The 24,218-nt window shown below is 45.8% G+C and overlaps 1 protein-coding gene across 1 annotated transcript in view; it reads left to right on the forward strand.

Moving 5' to 3' along the window:
* Positions 1-24,218, forward strand: part of SEZ6L2 (seizure related 6 homolog like 2) — a 201,290-nt gene that overhangs the window by 136,194 nt on the left and 40,878 nt on the right. Inside the window, exons 5-8 of the mRNA XM_078652419.1 lie at positions 4,856-5,048; positions 5,367-5,552; positions 12,568-12,736; positions 13,828-13,991. Coding sequence (XP_078508545.1) covers positions 4,856-5,048; positions 5,367-5,552; positions 12,568-12,736; positions 13,828-13,991 — 712 coding nt within the window. The remainder of the gene's footprint in view (positions 1-4,855; positions 5,049-5,366; positions 5,553-12,567; positions 12,737-13,827; positions 13,992-24,218) is intronic.

Consider the following 24,218-nt stretch of genomic DNA (forward strand, 5'->3'; position numbering starts at 1 on the left):
CGAAGGCCTGTCTGGCTTCACCTTGGTTAATGGGTGAGCGAGCGAAAGGGGGAAAAGTGGATGGAGGAGTGATTATAGGTGAGTCAGTGGATGAGAGAGTGAGAATGTACAACCCTATATATAGAGGGGCGTGGATGAGTGTGCTGTATGTTCACCCACGAGTCAGGAGTGTGAGTGGGTGAGTAAGAAGGTGAGACTGTAGCTGGGTTAATATTGTGTGTCTCCAGACTGGTGGCCTTTTGCCGATGAGCTGATGGGTGAAAGGATGGGTGAGTGAGTGATGGAGGGGTGTGTGGATGGGTGAGTTCAGGACACAAGTCGGGGGTGGGCAGGGGTGGACTGAGTCACCCACTAGTATAAGAGGAGAGTGGGACGCTCAGTCTCCTTAGACCTAAGGCCAAGGGAGGCTGGAAGGAAAGGTGTGTGGGTTCGCTTGTAATGGGAGCTCAGGGCGTTTCAACCCGTGACCCAGCTGAGGATGTCTTTGGATCTCTTCATTGCACATCATTAAACCTTTGCATTGGGAATGCAGGAAAGGAAGTGATAACTCTATGAAAACACGCCCGGAACGTTTGTGCAGATGGTTTAAAATTGTAATACCCAAATTCAACACATCTTTAAGAATGTCGCTTTAAGATATTTCTAGGCTCAGTTACACACTGATCTGTGAAAATCATAAAAGTGATTTAGGTAAAGAAAAAGTAAAACTGAATTAAAAAATGTTTTCTGCACATTCCTGCGTGACTGCAAAAAATTGTTGTTTTTTGTAAAATGCTCGTGCACTCAAGAGGCCACTTCATATCACAAACCTTGTGTGTTTCGCCACATTTTTAGACGTATCACAAATAACTGGTTTTAGTTTAAATATCATTCCCGATACCATCCTCACTAATCCTACAAACGCAAGACAGTGTTAAGAGTGCATGCCTTCTTTATATCTGTCTTGAACAATTGTATATTTATTTGTACATCAGGTCTGTACATTTGTTTACAATTCATACTATGCAAATGAATAAACGTTTGTAAATCCATTGCTTGTGTTTTAAATGTGGACTCTGCTAAAACATTCACTTCTTTACGTTTATAGACGAGTTGAGTACATGGATAGGTGGGTGAGTGGATGTGGGTGGTCGACTGAGTGAATGAAGGAGTGAGAGAGTGAGACATTGTCTGGATGCATTGATGGGGAAGTGGATGAGGGGGTGGGCAGATGGATTGGGGAAAAGACTGAGGCGGTGAGAGGATGTATGGAGAGTGCGTGAATGTCAGCAGCATCGAGGACTATGTTACAGGGATTAGGCAGAATGTACCTTCTGCTATCTGCTGGTTTAGAAGAAAGATTGTGGCCTCTGTCCCATCTGGATTTACACGTTTTAAATGCCTGCCTTTGCAAGAACTTCAAGATGCTCTCCACTGCACGTCCCTTGGCCATGGAGCTGGAAGACAGGATGGTGTCCCTCGACTTGCACAACACTTATTTTCATACATGTTTTTCTGTTTGTCAGCCCTTTCACAGGAGCGGCATGTGCAGGTAAGAGCTGAGGGGTGGGGGGGGGGAGTCGACAGATGAGGATGAGGTCAAATAAAATTAAAAAAAAGAAAACCACTTACCTTGTGTTCGCCGTATCACCAACTCGGCGATGCGGTGAGCGCAAGGTAAGTGTTTTTTCTTTTTTGTAATTATATTTACCCCAGTCATCGTCTGTGTACAACCCCCCCCCCGCCCCACTACTCTTACCTGCATCGGCCGCTCATGCCCTTTCGGCTTTTCTTTACCTCAGCTGTTCTTGTTCACATCTATTTTACGGTATGTATTTGGAAAGGGTAGACACATTGGCTTCCCATCCACCCCTTGTCATTCTTCAGTGTGGCCTTAACTCGGTGCTCACATTCTTGATGAGTTCATCTTTTAAGTCCATGCACAGTTGTTTCTGCAGCTGCTTTCCTTGAATCCTGTATTGTCGGTTTTCATGACCCCAGCTTGTCATGTTAGCGAGCTGCAAGTTATGTCTGTTAGTTCCCTTTTACCACATTTCTCCAAGACAAACTGGTCCTTGGGACTAAGGCTTCTTTCCTTCTGATGGAGGTTACCCTGCTTCACATAGGTCAGTGCATCACTCTACCAGCATTCAACCCGTATTCTCATCCCACCAAAGAGAAGAGACTTCATCGCCTGAATCCTCACAAGTCCCTCGGTCTTTACAATGACAGTACCCACGAGTACCGGTCTGGTGGTCAGCTTTCCATATATAGGCTTGTCCGCGGAAAGGTATGGCGATGCAGAAGCGAGGCATTTCATACTGGATTGATCATGCTGTGCTCAACTTTTGCTACACTTTTGTCAAGAAGGAGCCTCGTGAGTGCATCATGGTCCATGAATATTCCTCTCCAGGCAGACATGTGGGCTTTAGTCCATTCCTTTTGCAGGCAGTATTTGCTTGACCCTAAATTCTGCAGGGATGGCCATTTTGCCAGCTTTGTGTTGCAAGACTTCCTGGTTGGACCTTCTCCTCAGACACAGCACCTGGGAGGTAGTGTTGAGGTATTGATTCAAGAGGTGAAGAATTAGCAGATAGAAGTATTCACAAGAATGAGTTACTTACTTCTGTCGGACACTCTGTTCAGGGGTGGCTACTCCCTTTGACTGGAGGATCGTCGTCCCACAAGCCCCAGAGGTGAAAAATAAAAAGGTAATAATGTTTATTTATTGCCATTTTATTTTTCAGCAAACTATCCTGAACTAAGTGTCAGGGCAGGGTGGGGCCAGCGCAGCTGAGCAGTAGCAGCAGGGAACTGTGCGCTTTAAAATTTGCATGTCTATTTAGCCTGCCATCTTGGGACGGCCAGCCAGAAAGGCACATTTGAAAGTTCTCTAACCTAGCTGTGTTAGACAGCTGGGTTAGAGAACCTGCAGGCCTCCAGTGCTCTTAAGAGCAGTGAGAGAGGCTGCTCAATCCAATCCTGGCGCTGCTTTCATGCTGTGAAAGCAGCGTCAGGATCGGGTAGTTCAGTTTCCTGCACCGGGAGCTTCCTGGAAGACACCCGAGGGAGGAGGACGTCGCGCTACGAAAGGACGTAAATTAATGTAAATTTTTTTGTGCCCCACCCCCTGCTTTACCACCCTTGGTACAAGCTAGCTGCCACTGACTCTGTCCAGCTACAGATTCCTCAACGATCCTGGCACCTTCCCATTCTGAGGACTTATCATGTGCTTTTTAATGAGGTCTCAAGTTAGTCTTGGCACACTGCAATTTCTGTCTCTGCTCCTGAGGGCATGGAAAAAAGGGTGGGGAACTGACATCGATATTCCAGAGTGGCACCTTATTGGAGTTTGTGAAATCATATCTTTAACTATAACTACTGCTGTTTCATATTTTTGTCTTATTTTATACTTCCTAAAGAACCCTTCTTCTCTGACCTCCGTTGTTTTACCAAAGGGTCCCCTATATTTCTTCTGTCCGCAACATCAGTCTTTAGGGTTACTTCCTTCCTAATCATGCCCCTCTCCTTTTCATATAGGGCCAGAATTACTAACGTTTTGAGCTAAGGACACCTTCCTTCACAAAAATTAATTAGAGGCTTTTTCCTCTTTCTATTTATGCTGCAGAATGCAGCACGCATGGACAAAGAAAATTACAAGAATAAAGATATTTCTCCTTGTTACATCTCTCTGTGGTAAGCTCACTATTTTGGCATAATCCTAGGTTACTGACTTAAGTAAATCTGGGGTTGCAACAAATTCCATGTGCGGGAGAACGGGAATGCCCATGCTACGGTATACAGCCTTTACAACGAAACTTTTACAACGAACTACCATTACAACGCAACTTTTACAACGCAAACCATTACAACGCATAGCGCTGGGGGGCGCTCTAGGATAGGGAATAGGTTTAATGTACTATCCAACACCTTCCCTACTATCCACGGGGACTGGAGTTGGAATAGTAAATTAAACTATTCACTATCCAGCGCCCAAAAGCATTATGCGTTGTAATGGTATGCGTTGTAAAACTTGCGATGTAAAGGTAGGCGTTGTAAAAGTATGCGTTGTAACGTCATACATCCCCATGCTACACCTATGGACTGTCTACCTCTGCGAAGTGTAGCACAACACAGTGCAAGGCGCTGCATTGCGTTACATTTCTTTACAAAGTCATACCACGTGGCGCACATTGCCCCTTGCGTGGCTTAGTAAATATTACTTAAGGACTTCTGCTGCCTTGCGTCAACTTGAGTGGCACAGGATAATGCAACTCCTTAGTGAATCTGGGGCTCAGTGTCTACTCAACAATTTTCAAGTGACATTCAGGATGGCATAAGTGCTATACATTAACAACATAGCATAGCGGAATATACCAATTTCCATATCTTCCTTATGACTTCCTTCCCTTTCATGTCCTCCATGCCCCTATTCGGTTGCCTGGCAACTCTTTCAGGTAGCCTTAGTATGGGAAAGGCATCTATAGACATCCGATTTTATTGTAATATCTTCGTATTTATATAATGCTTGCCCTCAAAGCAGTTTTTGGGTGGTTCATTGGTATTATTTATATACAACTTAGTACCCCAGGCAAACCTGATTTGCACCTGTTTTTTTTAACATCCTTTGTAGTGTTTGGTTGAAAGGGTATTGGCTGCCGTTTGGTCTGAATGGGTCAGGTTGGGTGAGGACCCTGAAATAAGTCATTGTAGCATAAGAGTGGCACATGGAATGATGTAAAATTATAACAAAGAACCCGCAGACGTGAGGGAGGAAGTATTTTATAGCTCTATAGCAAACCTCCAGACCATCTGCTCCTGCATGGTAAATCACCTGCTGATTCCAAAGATGATATTTTTGTTTTAAATGCTCTAGGTGCAAAGCTTGAACCTGACGAAGGAGGACTCCCTGACGGTGGAGGGGCTAGGTGGTGACAAACCAGTCGTCTTGGCCAATGAGTCTCTGATGGTAGAAGGGCAAGTGATTCGGAGTCCAACCAACCAAATCCTCATTCACTTTCAAAGTTATCACTCCACATCACCTGGCGTCTTCAAGTTCCACTATCAAGGTAACACTTCCATAAATGGTCTGGCGTGTCCGTTCAGATCATGGCCTCTCTGTGAAGGTAGACCTCCAAAGTAGGTCATGTTCGTGCCCATCCTTTCCTTGATCTGCATGTGTGGAACGACATCTGTGGTGAGATGGTTGTCCAGGCTCTATGCCTATCTGTCACAAGTCTCTCAGTAAAGGTGGAGAGTAGGGTTTAGGCTCCATGCCCATTCAAAGTTTTTAATTTCAGTCATCTTGGTACAATGGCTTCTGTTTTTGTCTTGCCCTCAGTAAGCCCCTAATGCCTAACTCACCGTGACTTCCCTGTATCCTGCAGCCTTCGTCCTCAGCTGTGGGTTCCCCAGGCGCCCGGATAATGGAGATGTAAGCGTCAGTGACCTGCACCCTGGGGGAGCCGCTACATTCAAGTGTGACCCTGGCTTCAAGATCCGGGGAGAGGAATCCCTTCTCTGCCTGAACACAAGCCGTCCACAGTGGAGCGGCAAGGCACCAATTTGTGCTGGTAAGTGACCTATGTTGTCTGTCTGTTTATCCTTCTCAGTCCTTGTCAGTCTCTCTTGGTATTCATATGATTGTATGGCTGTTCATATGACTGCCTGTCTGTCACGTGGCCATATATAAGCTCACAGTTCCAGCTGGATCGTCTAAGTCACGAAATAGAGCATGTCTGTGACTCTCAAGCAATGGCAGCAACAGTGTGTCTTGCCCCTGGTCCAATCATGTGTGTTGCTGCACAAAGCTTTAGGAGATTCAACGGTGGGCTGATGTTGTGATCTCAGGGACCCAATTGTAGCTCAAAGTTGTGGCAGTTGGTAATAAACCAATGAGACTTCAAGTGTTGAGTCATTCCAGTAAAATCAGTGGTCTATCAGAGGGTGACACAACACTTTCCATAATACTCACTTATGTATAAGTAAATTAATGTCTGTTTTTAAGCATTTATTTTGCTCCCACCTAATTATGAGCGGTTAGGTTTTTTTTCGCACTTGGTTTTATCGAAGTTGTCTAATATAATCCGATTTTTCTGGGGTGTAATTTTGGCCAGAAAGATCAAACGAGGCTTTGGATGCAGCAGCATCCAAGCCTCCTTCCTAGTTTTCTTTCTTACACGGTAGGATGCAATCTCCACCCCTTCACCACTCTCCTCGCGTACCCCGCATCCCACCTCCTCATCAAACCCACAGGCCCACTTACCCGCATCCCAACACCTCATCATGCCCACAGGCCCACTTACCCGCATCCCACCACCTCATCATACCCACAGGCCCACTTACCCCGCATCCCACCACCTTATCAAACTCACAGGCCCACTTACCCCGCATCCCACCTCCTCATCACACCCACAGGCCCACTTACCCTGCATCACACCCCCTCATCACACCCACAGGCCCACTTACCCCACATCCCACCTCCTCATCAAACCCGCAGGCCCACTTTCCCTGCATCCCACCTCCTCATCAAACCCACAGACCCACTTACCCGCATCCCACCACTTCATCATACCCACAGGCCCACTTACCCCGCATCCCACCTCATCATCACACCCACAGGCCCACTTACCCCGCATCCCACCTCCTCATCACACCTACAGGCCCACTTACCCCGCATCCCACCTCCTCATCAAACCCACATGCCCACTTACCCAGCATCCCACCTCCTCATCAGACCCACAGCCTCACTTACCCCGCATCCCACCTCCTCATCACACCCACAGGCCCACTTACCCCGCACCCCACCTCCTCATTACACCCACAGGCCCACGCATACATTTACAACCTGCTCTGAGCAGATTGTAAATATAAGTGGTAAAATACCATGAATTGACAAATTCTGTGTGGTTTTAACATCTAAAAAATGTGTCCCACATAGGTATTCTCCTTTCTATGGGGTTCTGCTCATAACTGCATGGAACTGGGATACTTTTATTAGGCTGAGATGGCAAAATAGCATGCGGTTTTACTGTCTCTCTCTAGTACCCTGCAACTCAGGATCATGGCCTTAGTTGTGAAATTATTCAATATGAACTCCAGCCTATCAGAGGAAGTTGTTTCAACTGCTACTCTTCTCTCTGAACTGGACACAGGCTACCTGCGATGGGCACAGGGCAAACCCAGAGGTTTTAGATAGGAGTAAGTGGCCAGGCCTCTGTTCTTCCTTCCAGAGTGTTATCTTATCACCGGCCAAGGCCTGCCATGATAGAACTTGCTCAGTCCAGCACAGTGAAACACAAAGTGTTGTGTCCGCTTCATTGCATCTTTAGTGGAATGAACACAGTCGCCCACAAGAGTCATCTACCTTACACTCCTCACCGAGGAGGGAAAAAGAGCATCTGGTCCATGCAGGAGGAAAGAGAGGGAACAGCTACCAATGTGGTCTTCACACGTTCGCAGTGGAAGCATCTCAAGTCTCAGGACTACAGAGATGGGGACAGCAGGAAGTGGTACAACCGCTCCTCATCTGCGCACACACACACTAAGGCGCACATGCGCGCGCGCACACACGCACATGCACACTTAAGAGACATATTTTCGCCGGCTGGCGCGAGGGGCCTCCATTGTGAGAGGCTGTGGCAATGCACATAGAGAGGGCCAATGGTCAGCCTTCTTCTCACGGCTGCATGTAAAAAAGCCTCTGCTCGTTTATTATGGTGATCTACCACCAACTACCAATCGCATCATTGCCTGGTTAGTGGTAGATGGTAATCTTCCATAGCAAGTGTGAGGTATGATTAGTCTGTAACCCTAACCATCAGTGTTTAGTACTCGGCAGGGCAGCAACATGGTATCATGAGAAGACAAAGATCCCAAACCAATCAAAAGGATACCATCAAACACAGTGTCACTGGGGTCCATCATCAGACCTCACAGTCTGCCGTTATGTCTGTCTTTGCCTCTGTCTACCCATATATCTGCCTTTCTTATCTATCTATCTATCTATCTATCTATCTATCTATCTATCTATCTATCTATCTATCTTATCCATCTATCTATCTTATCCATCTATCTATCCGTCTGTCAGTCTGTCTGTCTGTCTGTCTGTCTATCTATCTATCTATCTAGCTCCCTGTCTAAATGGATGTTGGTCTGTTCCTATGTCATTGAGTACAAATTCCTGTCTCCACGCCTGTCCATAAGTGTATCTAAATATCTATGTGTCTGTCTGTCTCTATAGCGAAAAACCTCTCTTTCATAAGTTGTCCTTCCCGTGTATGTATCTCTGTCTGACACGTCTGTATGACAATACGTGTCTGCCTCCTCTTATCTTTAGCTCTCTGTCTATATGAGTTTCTGTTTGTCCGTGTATAGATTGATCTCTCAGCATGTGTCTGTCTGTCTGCATATTGAGTGTCTCTTTATCTGTGGCTGTCCAAACCTGTTCATAAGTCTGTCGCTTTACCCACGTTTTTCATTGTACACTTATGGGTGGAGTTTTTCAATTTCCCCATTAACTCCGAATCTTTGTGTTTATCCTCAGGGAATAGCTAGTAATGTGTAATATTTATGTTATTAATGAGTTTCTAATATATATGCGTGTCAATTAACTGTAACAGCAATGGAAGAGTTAAGTTAGCAAAGCTGAAATACATCGTAAAGCAAGTAGGCATGTCATTTCAATCAAGATATTCAAGAAAAAAGCATAACTTAGTATAAGTCATGAAAGGACTGCCAGGGTACCAAGACCCTTTTTATTTTACAAAGTCTTAGGGGCATATTATCAACAAAAGGCGATACATTTTCGCCGCTTTTATCGGCAGAAAACTGCAGATAAAACGGCGATAATGGGCTTGATAATATGCCCTTGAGAATTCCAATAGAAGCCCATGTTCTGGTGTGATACTGCTTCATGAATATGCTTACATACCTGCCAGTGACAATAGGCCCCACTGCCCGTTCCAGCAATTGTAGATAAATCTGTTTCCAAACGTCAAATCATTTTTATAAAACAAAGTTTCAAGAACTGCAGAAGAAAACCAAGTTTCACAGGAATGTTTGTCCTGATGAGTCCTTCTTGACTAGAAGTCAAGCCGTCAAAATATGATTTAGACATAAAAGGACACAATACATTTCATCTTACAAATAAAATCAAGGCTGTATAAAAAATAAATATTGATTTCGAATACAATTGAAAGGTTACATATCTGAAGTTTTAAAACACCAATTGACATGCTTTCCTGCCTCCCGGTTTTTTAAACTATCAATTTCTTGATCTTTTGTTGCTCCTTTATTAGTGCTACTAACACTGACTCTGCACAGAACATTGTAAATATTCCATACCTTTGTTTATCGACCATTTGAAAGTGTTCTACTGATCACTGGACGAATATTATTATTATGCGGGACTGTTTTTAAACTGTGGCCAAAAACCACATCAACTTCACATCCAGCCTCATCTCAAGGAATTCTGGTACCTTCGCTGAGATACATTTTGTACTGCTCCCCACATTTTGTTACTTGGTAGAAATTATAATCAGTGGGTTTAACCCCTTCCATGCTGGGCCGATTCCGCCGCTGTGCGGTAAACAAAAGAACAGGGCGGGGCCGTGACGAACCCCAGCCGTCATCAGCACACGAGCACCGTGGAGCGTGACGGCTGGGGTTCGTCATCGGCATGGAAGGGGTTAAGATCAGAGCCCCCAATGGAGGTGTGATGGGCAACTTTTTTAGCAGCCCATGAATAGGAACTGCCCTATTCATACACATTTGTAGAATGTCTCTTCTTTGTATTGTACCACCGTCTTGTATCCATTTTTCTCTCCTTTTGTCATGTCACTCTACAACTTAGGCAGGTGCGGCCCATGCAGGTAAGAACAGTAGGGCATGGTGGGGGGGATTCGATAGACGACGGAGAGGGAAAATTAATTATTTATCTTATTTTCCCTCAGCGTCATCTGTTGAATGCCCCCACCCCTCTCCACCGCTCTTACCTGCATGGCCCGCTCCTGAACTTAGGTAACCATTTTTTGCTACTCCACGTTTTTGGTCTGTTCTGACCTTAAAGTTTTTATTTCCCGCTCTTCCACTCTTAATCTCTCACAGAAAGTTCCCAGGTTAACCCCATTAGTTATTCAGGTATCGCTAATTCTCTCATTCCCACGCATGCAACTTGAATACATTTGGTTTTGGTTCTATAAGTTACTGCAGGACTTTATACAATGCGTTTCCACATTCTTATTGTCTTGCTGTTATTGAATTCCACTGAAGCTGACAGCCATCTCCTTGTTGAAAGCCCAAACCTATAGATTCTCTTATCTTCTGAGTATATATCAGAACAGTCACTCTCAACCGTTTCATCCACTGCGGAAGCCAGACAATTCAAGCACATACCCTAAGCAAAATAGGAATCTGCTTTTCACTTGTTGGCCACTATGAGTTGACCCATCTTTACAAGATCATCCACATCTGCTACTTATATAGTTCAGAAAATGTGAAACAAAAAGCTTCAGGCAGTGAACCAACAAAATTCCGCACAGACAACTGATATGTCCCAAACTAAGTATCTGTTAGAGCAAAGATTTTAAGTATGACCATGTGTGCACAGAATGCAGACACCCTCTGCCCAAAAAGTGTCAACCTAGATTAGGTAAAAGAAAAAAGAAAGCAAGCCCAGGTGCACCACTTTTGCTCCTACAAATATGTATCTCAATATATCCACAGTAATCCAATGATAGTTGAAAATCCTCTCTTAATTGTTGCATATATCAAAAGAAGAGGGTCAGCCAATGCGTTTCGTCCACATACATGTGGACTTCTTCAACGCCGTAATATGATAAAAAGTGTACATGTATATAAATATTCATCTTACAAAGGATAACATAAGAATCACACCAGTATACATCAACACAAATATATACACACACATAATACCTTATGCCATTCAAGAAACAGAAATGACATATAACAGTAGTAACAGAGAATAGTCACACAAATACCCAAAGTGAGGTGATGAAACAATTCCATTATGTTGGTACAGAAAGTAAAAGAAATGTAAACATCTCACAGAATAGTTCAATGGGACGTAAGCACATATTTAACACATTCCTACACAGACTTCAAAATTAACCTATAGATTTATGGCAAACAACATGTACGTGTGACATCTTTGAAAGCGATTTACAGTAAAATGTGCAAGATTGAAACCGAGTAATAACTAATCACCAGTTAAAAAATCTCACAGTTCAGAAGATACTTAGGCATTAATACAAACATAATTTTGACTTGAGTCAAAGAGTTTTGTTTAACCCAAAACCCAGTTAGACTTTCCTTAGCTGGCGAAGCTGTGTATCTAGCGCGTGGATCCACGGAGTGGTGAGAATGACAGGCGTCACACCAGCGGTCCAGTGCCCCTGGTTTACGAGGATAAAGCAGCGCTGAGACCACTGGCGACTTGCTAGAGGCTCTGCTGGGTACATCTGAAGATCCACCTTTGCTTTTACCAATCAAAGTCAACCACAACTGTACTTCTAATCCACTCATACCCCTCCTTAGGGCAGCCATGCTCAACGCTGCCTTCACTGAACTACTGTTCTAGGTTTGGGGACAGGGTGTTCAGCTGAGTGTACCACGGAAATCAAGAAATCTCTCCCCTAGCAATAACTAAAGCCCAGAGTGTTTATACACTCTCACTGTAAACACACATGAAGCCTCTTTGGCAGCTTGCTGGGTGGTCTGTGATTGTATGTATGTGATGGTCTGGTGATTTCGGTAAACATCGTTTACAACGCGGTGTTTACACCGCAGTGCCTTTACAACAATGCTATTACAACGCAAGTCGTTACTACGACTTGCGCTGGATGGCGCTGTTGGGCAAGGAATGTTGTAATTTTATATTCCAACACCTTCCCTACTGTTACGTGGACTGGTGTTGGAATATAAAATTATAATATTCCAAAATCTGCGCGTTGTAATGCCCGCGTTGTCAAGTACCGCGATCTTTTAGATCGTGTTGTACTGACATACATCCGGTGATTTCAGCCCATTTTAGGACCTACACACACATACATTATCTATCTCTTTCTGATAGACATTCCCTTTTTTTGCTTTCTCTCCCTTCCCCATCTCCTTTCATACCATTGCAAGCCAGCTTCTGTATACAACACAGTTTCTGTGTGCTTCTTTTTACCATCATGATCAATGTCAGCCTCTTGACAGAACTCTACCAATAAACTTTTAATTTGAGAAAGACTGTTTTTGTTGTTGTTGTTGCATTTGGCATCCCTGTGCAACACAACATAAACCTTTTATATTGTGACAGGATCCGTGGGGATTCCTAATTAAATTATTGAGAGGGTCTTTGTCTTGTGAAAATGTTTCTACTTTCAGAAGGAGGAAGATGACAATGCACCCTGTCTCCTCAACACACACTAATTTCCTAACAAGACATGCAAGAGGCCAAACCTTGCTTTGATAGTGACTTGAAGTTGCAGTGCGGGGACAAAGATAGGGCAATGTTACTCTGTACTACATCAGACAAAAACTACAAACATACTCAATTAATTTTCACCTTTCGCCTCCTGACAGCATCCTGCGGAGGCACTATCCGGAATGCCACACTAGGACGTCTCGTGTCCCCCGACCTTACCAGGAACCACGGCAACAACTTGACCTGCCATTGGCTGATTGAGGCGTCAGAAAACCAGAGGCTGCACCTGCATTTTGAAAGAGTCTCGCTGGATGAGGACAATGACAAGTAACAATCCCTTGTTTCTGTGTTCTGAACACTTGTGAACAGCCTATCTAGTGCTCATAGCCAGTAGAGTCAAGTTGTCTCACTATAGGACGTTTTTTATGTGATTTTCCAAAGTCTCCTTAGCTGTATAGCAAGCTTCAGGGTCAACTAATCCCTAGAACCCAGGGGCATATTTACAAGCCCCTTGTGCCACTGGAGCGTCACTTTTTCCACTCAACACCCATAGATTCTGAGGCATTCCCAGATTTACTAGGGCTCATGAAACTGTGAATGCGTCATATTCTAATGCCTCCTCAGGGGAGGCGTAGAAGTGGTGAAACAAGGCGAAATACCTTTATTTCTCCTAGTTTTTCCTCTTTCTGTGCAGCACACTTAGAAGGAGGAAAATGCCATCAATTATTGTTTTTGGGCAGGAAGGTGTTCCTTCTTCCACAAAAACAATTATCCCTGCAGGGTGCCTACGTTGGTTCTAGGCAGCCTATTGTGCGCCAGTGCAGAAGAAAGCACAGGGATGTGTTGTATTGTTGTAAATATAACGCATTCCTGTGCTTTCCTATTGACACAGTTCAGTGCAGCAAGATGGCTTGCAGCACCATGCTGCATCATTACCTTGTAAATCTTCCTCCCAGAGAGCTCCCAGCCTTCTTAGTATGCAATATACCATCAGTCTCTATTATTACAAGGGTATAGACCCATTGAGAATCCAACATGCCATAATGCCCGAATAGTCCATGCGCCACCTCTCTGCGTGACTAGCCTCCAAACTTTTCTTTATTTCTAAACTCTATATCTCTAATGCTCCGTCTATGTTCTTTCCTTCCACTCCCTCTTGTTCCTAACTCACCCTTATATGCTGCACCTGACCCATCATATGCCCTGTTTCAACTTTTCCCAACTTTTGCATGCCTTCATCGTTCTACCCACTCCCGTCCCATTCCCTTTCTTTCTCCTTATCTACCTCTCATTTCCTGCCCTCTTCCCTACTCGTTCACAATTTTCTATTGCCCTCTTATTCCCACACCTTTGTCCTCCGTGATCACATACTTCTCCTATGTATTTTACCCCTTCTCTCTCTTCATTGCCCTGTCCAGGTTGGTGATCCGCAGTGGGAGCAGTCAACGTTCCCCTCTGATCTTTGACTCCGACATTGATGACGTCCCAGAGCGTGGCCTATTGAGTGATGCCCAGTCCCTGTATGTGGAGCTGATCTCTGAAAATCCTGCAGTACCTCTTCTCCTCAGCCTGCGATACGAAGGTTAGTCTTGGTAGAAACCTCTTCCTTCAAAATCTCCTCAGAGAAGATTTTTGTATCTAGATCCCTAGCCTCCCAAATAGAAAGTTCTATGAGACTAGAAATGATTCTCTCACATCCCTAGGGAAAGACTTGCGTGTCCACTAAATTCTCCCTCCTCGAAATCTAAGTCTATGAAAGTTGTGTTTGGTGTTGTTGTCCTAGCCTCTTGTGTTTGATTTGCTTATCTGTAAAGTATGTTTCGGGGATGCTTTTTGCTGATCTTCCATTGATGGTTTCTCTCTGGAAAATCTTTTTATTTCACACAGATTTGTATAGAGTAGACTATTTGTTACAGACAGGAAGTGTATAATCTCAAATCAGTTTCACTAAAGAGAGAAAGGAATATTGAAGTTGACAAAAGCACAATGGTGGGTCAATTAAAACTAGTAATGTTTTACATGTTAAATATTTAACTATGAAAAGAGACAAGGAGTACGTGCGGAACATATAAAGACTTCAGTGCATATTCTCAAGGAGTTATCGCCGCATTAGCGGCACTTTTCTGCCACTAATGCGGCGATAATTTTATCGCCCTATTACCAAGCTGTCGCTAACAGCAATAACGACAGTTTTTAAGTGAAAACGTCAGTTGTAATGATTGCCACTTATTTAGCGATAATTATATGCAGGAGAGGCGTTCCCGTGCAAAAATGGCCGCAAACACCACTGCTTCATATTCACAAGGGGATCGTTGGACTACTGAAGACCAAAAACTGTCTCTAACTGCAGTTAGACCAGAAAATAGCTGGTCTTAAAAATGGGGATAACACTTGGGGCCAAATCTCAGCAGGTTTTTGTGCTGGACAGCGCTGAAAGCAATGTTGCAGCGCTGCCGTTCGACAAAACTACAGTGCAGGAATGCGCACCATCCATAAGATAGTGCGCATTCCTGGGCCCCAGTCATGAAAAGTGTTGCAGCGCTGTGACAAGACAACACTTCTCACTACGCCCTCCTTGCGACAGCATGGATGCGATGTATTCACTGGATAGCGCTCCATGACGCAAGTAATACAGATACGTTAGGAATCCTGACGTATATGGCTGCACTAAAGTAACGCATTGCTGCAGTCGTATCACAACCATGAAGCAACTCCAGCAATCCCTGTGGCACTGCCTCACCCTCATGCCTGTCATCAGGCAGGCGGAAGGTACTGACGCAGTGCCGTTCATGAGGGATGGCCGAATGTCGGCGCTGTTGGAGATCAATCGGTGGTGGTTGCGCGCTGTGGTGTCATCGTTTGCAAGCATTGGTGGAGAGTTGGTGCGGAGGGAGTTGACAAGACGTTCTTCGGTGGCCATGATCCAGCTGCGAGAGGGTGCGATGATCGCGGTGGCATCCGGTGGGCAAGGTGAAGACAGGATGTTACCAATGATGGTCAGTCCAGGAGAGTCCGGTGTTGTGGCTGTAGTTGAAGTTCCCGCTTGTGAAGGTGACATGCTCGACCGTGTGTCCTGCTATGTGGCTTGTTGCTGTGACTTGCTGCTTGCGTCTGATGTAGGGGACCTTCCCCAGGAGAGGGTGGTGTCCTTGTCACTGGGGTTGTCCAGGTGGAACTTGAGTCCACCGAGTAGGATGTTGTTGGTGGATGGGAGACCCTGGGGAGCAATGAGGTTTACAATGGTATTGGAGAATGGGGGGGCCATGGCCCGGTGGACTTACACATGAGGGGGCTGTAGAGGATGTGCTTGGGCTTGGTCCGGATCGGGGAGTTGAGGTGGTCCATAGTCACCCATGGGTCATTAGAGTACGTGGTCAGTCGGAGTGTGCCTCTGTAGGTGATCGCAATGCCTTGTCCTTGACGGTCAGGGTGCTCCTTGCGGGTAATACTGCAGCCGTCAGTGATGGCGATGTCCGGTCCAGAGCAGAGGTTGGTCCTGGTAGGCGAGGTGGCATCCAGGGTTGATGGCGAGGAGGGTGCTGGCGTTGTTGCCGTGGAGTGTCCAAGAGGAATGCTCCTTGATGCTGAGCGTGGTCCAGGGGCAGACGGACGCAAACGGCGTAGCCTTTGGGTTGCCTTTGGCATGAGAAATGACCATTACAACGCAGGCACTACATCGTTAACAACGCAACTCCGACAACGCAGGTGCCTTTACATTGCATTTGATTACAACGCATTGTGAGGTCAGCAATGGGGTAATTTAAAGTTTTTCGGGTGGGTATGTGTTCCAGATATAAAATATGAAAATCGGGGTATGTTTTGGGGTAAATTATGAAAATTGGGGTGTGTTTTGGGGTGACTTATGAAAATTGGGGTGTGTTTGGAGTAAATTATGAAAATTGGGGTGTGTTTTGGGGTAAAATATGACTTTTGGGTGTGTTTTGGGGGCTCAAAAAGGTATTCCTGGGTTCACTGTTGGATGTGGGGTGCAAAAGTTAGTTTTGGGTTGCACTCACTGAAGTGGGAATAGTGATATTTATGTCTCCGCTATGCAACACCTACTCTACTGTTGCAATGTGCTAGTATTAGTATGCATTGGAGTTGAATGTGATGTTATGGCATGCTTCGCTAATACGTATGTGCTTTTGGCACACGAGTGGTATGCCCGCTGTGCATTGGTGCACAGCGGTAAAAATAAAATGAATCCAGTACTTGTATAGCGCACAAATCACCCCCGAAGGGGTATCTCGGCGCTGGGGGCCGTTGGGAAGATTAAGCAAGCTATTGCCCAGGGAAGCATGGTGCTGGGCAGACCCCTGCCGCCGGAGCCGGGGATCGAACCGTGATCCCCAGCGTCTAGCGTCAGTCGCCCTGGCCGCGGCGCCACACCTCTTACCATGTCACCATTGTGAAGTGCTGGGGGGGTGGACAGCTGTGTGGTGGTAAACACCGGAAAGAACGCTGGATGGGGGGTGGACACGGGGATGTGTGTGTAAGCAGATGTTGCAACAATTTTAATGAGGGAAGTCTTACCTCGAAGCTGGGTCTCGTGTCTCCGTAGCTCCTGCTCTCCTGCGGCTGCTGCCAAGAAAAGGAAGTAGGCAGCTAGGCTCCCTCCCCTGAGTCAATCATAATGCTGCGATGCAGTGGTGGGATTGGTATTTGGCAACGGAACAAGTCATGCATCCAGGGGCCGGAGGGGTCGGCACGTTCTCCATGCAGGCTGTAATGCAGGCTGCATTGCGAACAGGGAAGTGCGCATGACTGCTTTGGGTGGCCTGAGTAGGCTGACCAAACAGTCATTGCACACTAGAGTGGGCATGCCAATCCACCCATGCCCTGCTCCGTGTTTGGAGTAGTCCTACCCACCCTCCCACCCCCTGAGGATACATGGCATGATTACAACAATTAGTTATCATCAAGTGATGATTGTTCCTCTTCTCACTGCTTGAGGCTGTGGGGCAACGCTCTTCTGCCATAGCGTAAGAGCCGCCACTCGGAGTGTGTCATCTACATGTGATAGGCCTGAGCAACTCGCCCCCGGGCCCTCCTGTGCTACGCGTCCCACCTTCTCCTTACCTGGACATTGACACCGTGGCACAATCCACTGCACTCTCTCCAAATATGTGACTCAGCCAGCATGAGCATCAGCCAGGTGTGATTTCATTTGGCTGGGTACAGCAGTCGCTGCCTAGTCCGCTGGTGGACCTCCAGATGCAGTTGATGCAGCAGGGCCCCTTTAGGGGTGACGTTGCAGTGCTTACGCCATACAAGTTTGGCGTAGCACAGGAGGTTCACCCTCCACAGCGTACGGCCAGCCCAATATCATGCGGCTGGTGATGCAGGGAGACGGCACACACCGTTGGTAATCCCCTCAGTGCACCCTGGTGTTTTGGTGGATTGTAGTATGCGATGCGGACCTCACTATGTTGGTGCGCAGGAGCGCCTCTACCATTAACAGCTCCAAGGGTCGCAAGGCGGTCTTCTCACACAGGTCAGTAACATGTCTCCATGCGTCCTGCCAGACTTCACCACCAGGTACGGGCGATCGTCGTGCCTCAATGTCTACTGCCACAGATAATCGACTCCACAGTTCCCCCACATTGCACTCCAGGCCCCAGACGCAGGTCCAGTGAGGCATCCAGGCTCCAGAGCCAGGTCCAGCGCTGCATCCAGGTTCCAGACGCAGGTCCAGCGAACCAATCAAGGCTCACATCCTGGTCATCCTGGATGTTGACTGGCTTGCAGGGTTTGTTGATGTCTGCAGCACTTGGCCCTGGCTGCTCCATTCTGCATGTTATTGTTTTTTACGCTTATTTTCTATTGGGGGTTGACTGTTAGGCTATTTTTTGCATTAGAGGCAAGAAAGCTCACGTTAGGCTGACTAATGTGAGTTTTTTTGCCGCTAATGGGCCATTCGCTGGTTTTCGCCCGCTAACGCCAGAATTCCTATTGCCATCGTGCTAATGATAGCGGCAGTTTTCACCACAGTTCCCTGATACTATCGGCTTGTAGCAACGGCTTGGTAATACGCCGCTAATATGGCGATAGTTTTCAGGGTTAGGCAGCGATAAAAAAACTGCCGCTAACAAAATGTTTTCTTAAGCTCACACAATTTAAGCATTTATCCAGATGTTTTGGTTTGACTCTGTTCACATTAGCCAGTACATTGGTATCTATTTGTCTTTCCTTATGTTAAGGCTCTGTTTTGACCTCTTAAGGCATTCTTCTGCAGTTTTTAAAATACAGGGCGAATTCGACCCGAAGGTACTGGATAACTTTACATGAGCACTAGTTACAGTACACAAGATCATATGAATTTTTAATATGCACAGGCAGATTAAGTGATTTGCCCTTAATCACGTGATTTTGAGCCAATGCTGAGACCCAAACATAGTTTTAAAGTTCCACAGTCGACTACTCTGGCTATAGCACCACATCCCCAGTTGAGGGAGGTAGAAGCGGCATGAAGGCGTGGCTCGTTATCGCCTCGAGATTCCAATATGCTCCAGGTATCAGTGGCTCCCCCACATCTAATACACACACACACTATAATTAATACGAAACAACACTAACTGTTGATATTATTAAATTGTACCTTATCATGAAAATCATTAGAGCATTCATGCAAATTGTAACCAAATGTAACAAGGGAGCCACAGACACCTGTGTTTGTTTCCCTAAACCTATTCCTATATTAATGACTAAGAGCTCCTTAGCATTGCTATGTACCCTTCCTAGGTCAGCAATTGCTAGCCTCTTTAGATCTTCAATTAATGTAATTCCAAAATATTTAATGCACTTATTTTGAAGTCATCACCATGCATCCCCAAGTCATTGATTAAGTTGATGTATAGATCAAGGTATCTATATACAAGCTTAATTAAAGCTGTACATTTTGAAATATAAGCTGTGTGAAAACCTTTCCTGTTAGTGAATAGTTCTACTGTGAAGCCAAATAGCAAAGAAAACAGGCCCCACTGCCACATGCATCTCAACATCCAAATGGATGTGATATAAAGAGCAGGTAAAACTAGAAAGGCAGTTGTGTGCCAATAGAGAACTGCATTTTGTCTTCTGAATTTCTTGCTGTGGCTAACATGTACTGAATGGAGGTTATACATGGCTTATACAACTGTTGCACAAACTAGTAGTTGTTAGTGAAGCAAGATGCCTGGTAGGCATTTAGCTCTTTTAATCAACATGAGCTAAAGTACCAATAACTTTGCTTAATCTGTCGGCAAGAAATTTTGAAATTGGCTGCTTTCTGTATTTTATAATCAATATCAGATGGTAGGAAAAGTCCTTGCTGTTGATTTTCTACTAATTTCTGCTGAAAAGAGTTTAGTGCCCTTAACCAATGGAAAACATTAAACAGAAATATGTTAGTTGCAGTATGGAACCTGCGTCTGTAGCAGATATATGTTCTCCCAATAGAAATACGTCTGAAACACCTGCCCCCCTTCAACTGGTGGGTAATGATCATCACCGGAAATTGGCCTGTGCAGCTATTCACTCCATCCATCCTCTGTTCTTAGTATTATAATTTGTATACTACAGTAATTCCTATTGTCTTCTATTTTTGTGCATTAAACTCTTCTAAATACAAATCTACATAATAATCTTAAAATGTTCTAAGAAGATCTACTGTTCTAGATACCATTTCTCGCTTGAATCAAGCATGCTGTCTGCTCCATTCTAAACACGTGGGTCTTTATTGGCCTGGCCAGATCGGTCACACTCTTTTCTCCATGTTCAATCCCTTGATTTGTCTCTGACTCTTAAGCCTAAATTAACTGTGATACCGGAAATCCTACTTTGATGCCGCCACATACCCTTTTGCGAATCTAGAAGGGAGAGGATTTCACCTACCTACACATCCCGAGGCCACCAACACCGCTACCGGTCCTTCCCTGCCGCCGCAGCCTTCCATCTAGTGCGCGGCCGCTGTGGGGGGGGGGGGCCGAGGGGAGCTAGGAACTACATCACCCAGGCTCCCTTGCAGCCCTGCTGAGGGGAAAGACGCGCTAGGAGGCGCTATAAATTGCACGTCACCCCCAGTGGAGTGGGGGAACCGGAAATCCTACTTTGCTGCCACCACATACCCTTTTGCGAATTTAGAAGGGAGAGGATTCCACCTACCTACGCATCCCGAGGCCACCAACACCGCTACCGGTCCTTCCCCGCCGCCGCAGTCTTCCATCCAGTGCGCGGCCGCTGTGGGGGGGGGGGCCGAGGGGAGCTGGGAACTACATCACCCAGGCTCCCTTGCGGCCCTGCAGAGGAGAAAGACGCGCCAGGAGGCGCTATAAATTGCACGTCACCCCCGGTGGAGTGGGGGAACCGGAAATCCTACTTTGCTGCCGCCACATACCCTTTTGCGAATTTAGAAGGGAGAGGATTCCACCTACCTACGCATCCCGAGGCCACCAACACCGCTACCGGTCCTTCCCCGCCACTGCAGCGTTCCATCCAGTGCGCGGCCGCTGTGGGGGGGGGGACCGAGGGGAGCTGGGAACTACATCACCCAGGCTCCCTTGCGGCCCTGCTGAGGGGAAGGACGCGCCAGGGGGCGCTATAAATTGCACGTCACCCCCCGCATCGCGGGGGCGCCGGGCGAAGCCCGAGCAAAGGGCGGGCCCTCAGAGGCCCTCAGAGGCCAGAGGAGGCTGGGCTGGGCCACCCCACTAACCATTGGGGCAACGGACACCTGTGAGGACAATCCTCTTACGCAAAGGTACTATTAACAACGTTATGAACATTGTACCCCGCTACGTTTCTTTGTGATACTGCACGCCCCATTATTACTATTTTTATTTCAAGTTAGAAATACATACCTTTTAGGGGGTGAGAATACCTCCTCATCTAATAAGTTCTGACTATAAAACTATGAGGAAGGTGTCTAAAATCACTAGGATGCCCACACTAAGGTCCAACACCAGACAGAAGGCTGACATATCACAGCCCCTACCTACATTAACAGCAATAGACAAGATGTTGCAACAAACTATAGGGGCAGTAGCGACGGCAATTGTTAACACCGAAAGGAGGCTCTCACTACCACCGACTATAACCATCCAAGATTTAGGTGAAGACCTCCCAGTGGATGTAACAGATGTCCCGGATATAAGCTTTTGCTTTACCTCTTCGTATGCAGAGCTTCCTTGTGCACAGGCACCCACAAACACGCCTAGAGGTTCTGAGGTTATCCCGACAGATTTAAATCCCCCACCCACTTTAGAAAAGGCAAGACTAAGTAACACAGCACCGAGAAGGACCAAAGAAACCCTAGCAAATAACAGAAAAAAGGGAGAAATCACACGGCAAATCATAACCTGGTGACACCAATATCTAATACCACACCAGGCATACCCTGCTGGGTGGCAAATATGGTAGCAGACTTAAAGGCAGGATTGGAAGAAACTATCATTACTCACATCAAACCACTGATGTCAAAAATCAATAGATTAACTTCCATAATAAACAACAGAGGGATAGGAACATCTAAGTCGATGGCCCCAGCTGGCACTTTAGTCCCGGCTGGGCAGGAAAGGGCAATACCAAACATGACAAACATGACACACAAGGATAAGGTAGCAACAGTCGTTAATTCCTCTACACAAAAGATCATGACAGGAATACAAACCACTACCACAACAAACACCAGGGCTCCCATACCCTCTTGCCCCACTACTACCACCCCTCAGGTACACACTAACCAGGGAAAGGGTAACCCTCTAGCTGCAAAGGGCACCACAGGTTCTAACTCGAAGGAGAGTAATAATTTGACAAAAAACACCCTGACCAAAAATGCATCTGAGAAAACAGGCTTGGCCCGCTTCCACACAATTAATCTTCCCCCGGAAGCTTTACCTTTTGTTGTAGTATTAACAGGGGTTCCTCCCCTAAAGGAAGGGAAAAAAGAAACCCATTTTGAGCTAAAAAATAAATGTGTGCAATGGTTAAGGACCAATAGGCCATTACCCCCAAACATCTCTGGGGAAATACTCGCAGTGAGAAGAGGGGTTTCGATAGGGAAAGGAGTAAAAACTATAGCAGGCGATATCATAACAATAAACTTCAGGGATACCTCAGCAGTGAACTATATATGTAATGCCCCGTCATGTGGCACAAACACCCACATATATCCGCTGCATCTTTCATATTTTTACCCCATCATACCCCAGAGATCAGTGTATACAAATAGGGCCCATGAGAGTAGGGTTCATTACTATTACCATGACCGCCAGAATAGAGTGCAACAGGGGCAAGCACCCTGGCAGGCTTCACCTTTGTATGACCCCACCATCTCACTGCATGCACATTGGAATAGGTTCTGTGTATTGGATGAGGTGGATTGAAAAAAAAAACAAAAGAAAACTGTGTACTTCACTAAAGGAGACTTGAAAAATGTCTAAAGTCATAATCCCATTCTGTATCTCTTTATACTGACTTTCCAATCTCCTCTTTTTTGTATTTATTTTAATAAACCAAGCCCCTTCACAAACTGTAGACACGTCATATTTCACTAGGGGATTCACCAGTCTTATATTGATCTGGAAGTCATCAGGTAAGCTGTTGTTAATATTCATTCTTAGGAAATCTTCCCAGAGTAATTGTCCATATACCAATCCTGTCCATTATTTATCTCAACTTTCCAACAGATCTCTTTAAGAAATTGTGAAATGTTTGGAGAAGTAATATGCTGGAACCTCACAGCCTGGGGTCCTAACTTGTAACCTGCTTCTTGTTAAAAAGTTTCAGGTTTGAGAAGTGTTTTTCCTCCCCTGAGAAAAAAATAAATTCTGTTCTCTTAAGTGGTAATCTGAAGATAACCATTAGCTATGGGTAATTTAAAAGTCTCCAGATACACCCCTAGCTTTTTTTTGTCAAATTGCTGTTCTAACTGTACCTGAAGTTTGTTCACTAATGCTCAAGCAGAGGAAACCCTTTTCAATGTAATGTTCTTCAACATTTTACTCTGAAACAGAGGATACGGTATGATGTACATTTATATTCTGCATTTACCCTTGCAAGCAAGTTCTATACTTAATACTGCAAAGTTAACTTTTTTTTTGTAAACAGATTTTATTGATAGATCGCACAGAAAATCGCAGATCTCTGTATCCCAGAGGTATCTGCCAGACATAGGTACATATATAGAACAATGCAATCCATCATGACTTTTACATGTAGTACAATGGGATCGTTGCACAAAACTAACCCACCTCCCTCCCCCCCCCAACTGTCCCCAACTCCATCCCACCCGGACCCCTCCCCTCCTGCACAGTTTCCTTTTGTTTTAAAAAAAAAACTATTTTGATTGATCACGAGGAAATCGCAGAGCTCTGTACCCCAGAGATTTCTGCCAGGCAAAAAGACACACATATGTGACATCACAATCCAGCAGAGTTTTACAAAGGGAACATATAAACATTATCAAAACTATTGAACTAACTGCTACTGACCAGGGAGCTCGTGGAATATCCCTGCAACGTCCTTATTGCCGGATCAATTTGAACTGCTGCTACGCCTTGCGGAACCCGCTGCGCGGGTCCCGCATCGCCCGTCCTGCTGGGCTGCCTCGCTGAGGCGAAAGACCTTGTCGGCGTACTGGGTGCTCGAAGGGAAGGAGAGGAGAACTTTCAGCCAGGGCTGCGAGCGCCAGGTGAGGGACAGGGACTCCATTTCCCAGGAGTCCCTGTGTAGCCATCCCCTGCACCTGGACGCTCTCCCTGCTTGTCCCGCCCCCGACCGCCGGGCTAAAGCTGTCGCTCACTGAAGCCAGCTGGGAACTATTGAACTAACT

Source organism: Lissotriton helveticus, chromosome 7, assembly GCF_964261635.1.
Source record: "Lissotriton helveticus chromosome 7, aLisHel1.1, whole genome shotgun sequence".
NCBI classification, from domain to species: domain Eukaryota; kingdom Metazoa; phylum Chordata; class Amphibia; order Caudata; family Salamandridae; genus Lissotriton; species Lissotriton helveticus.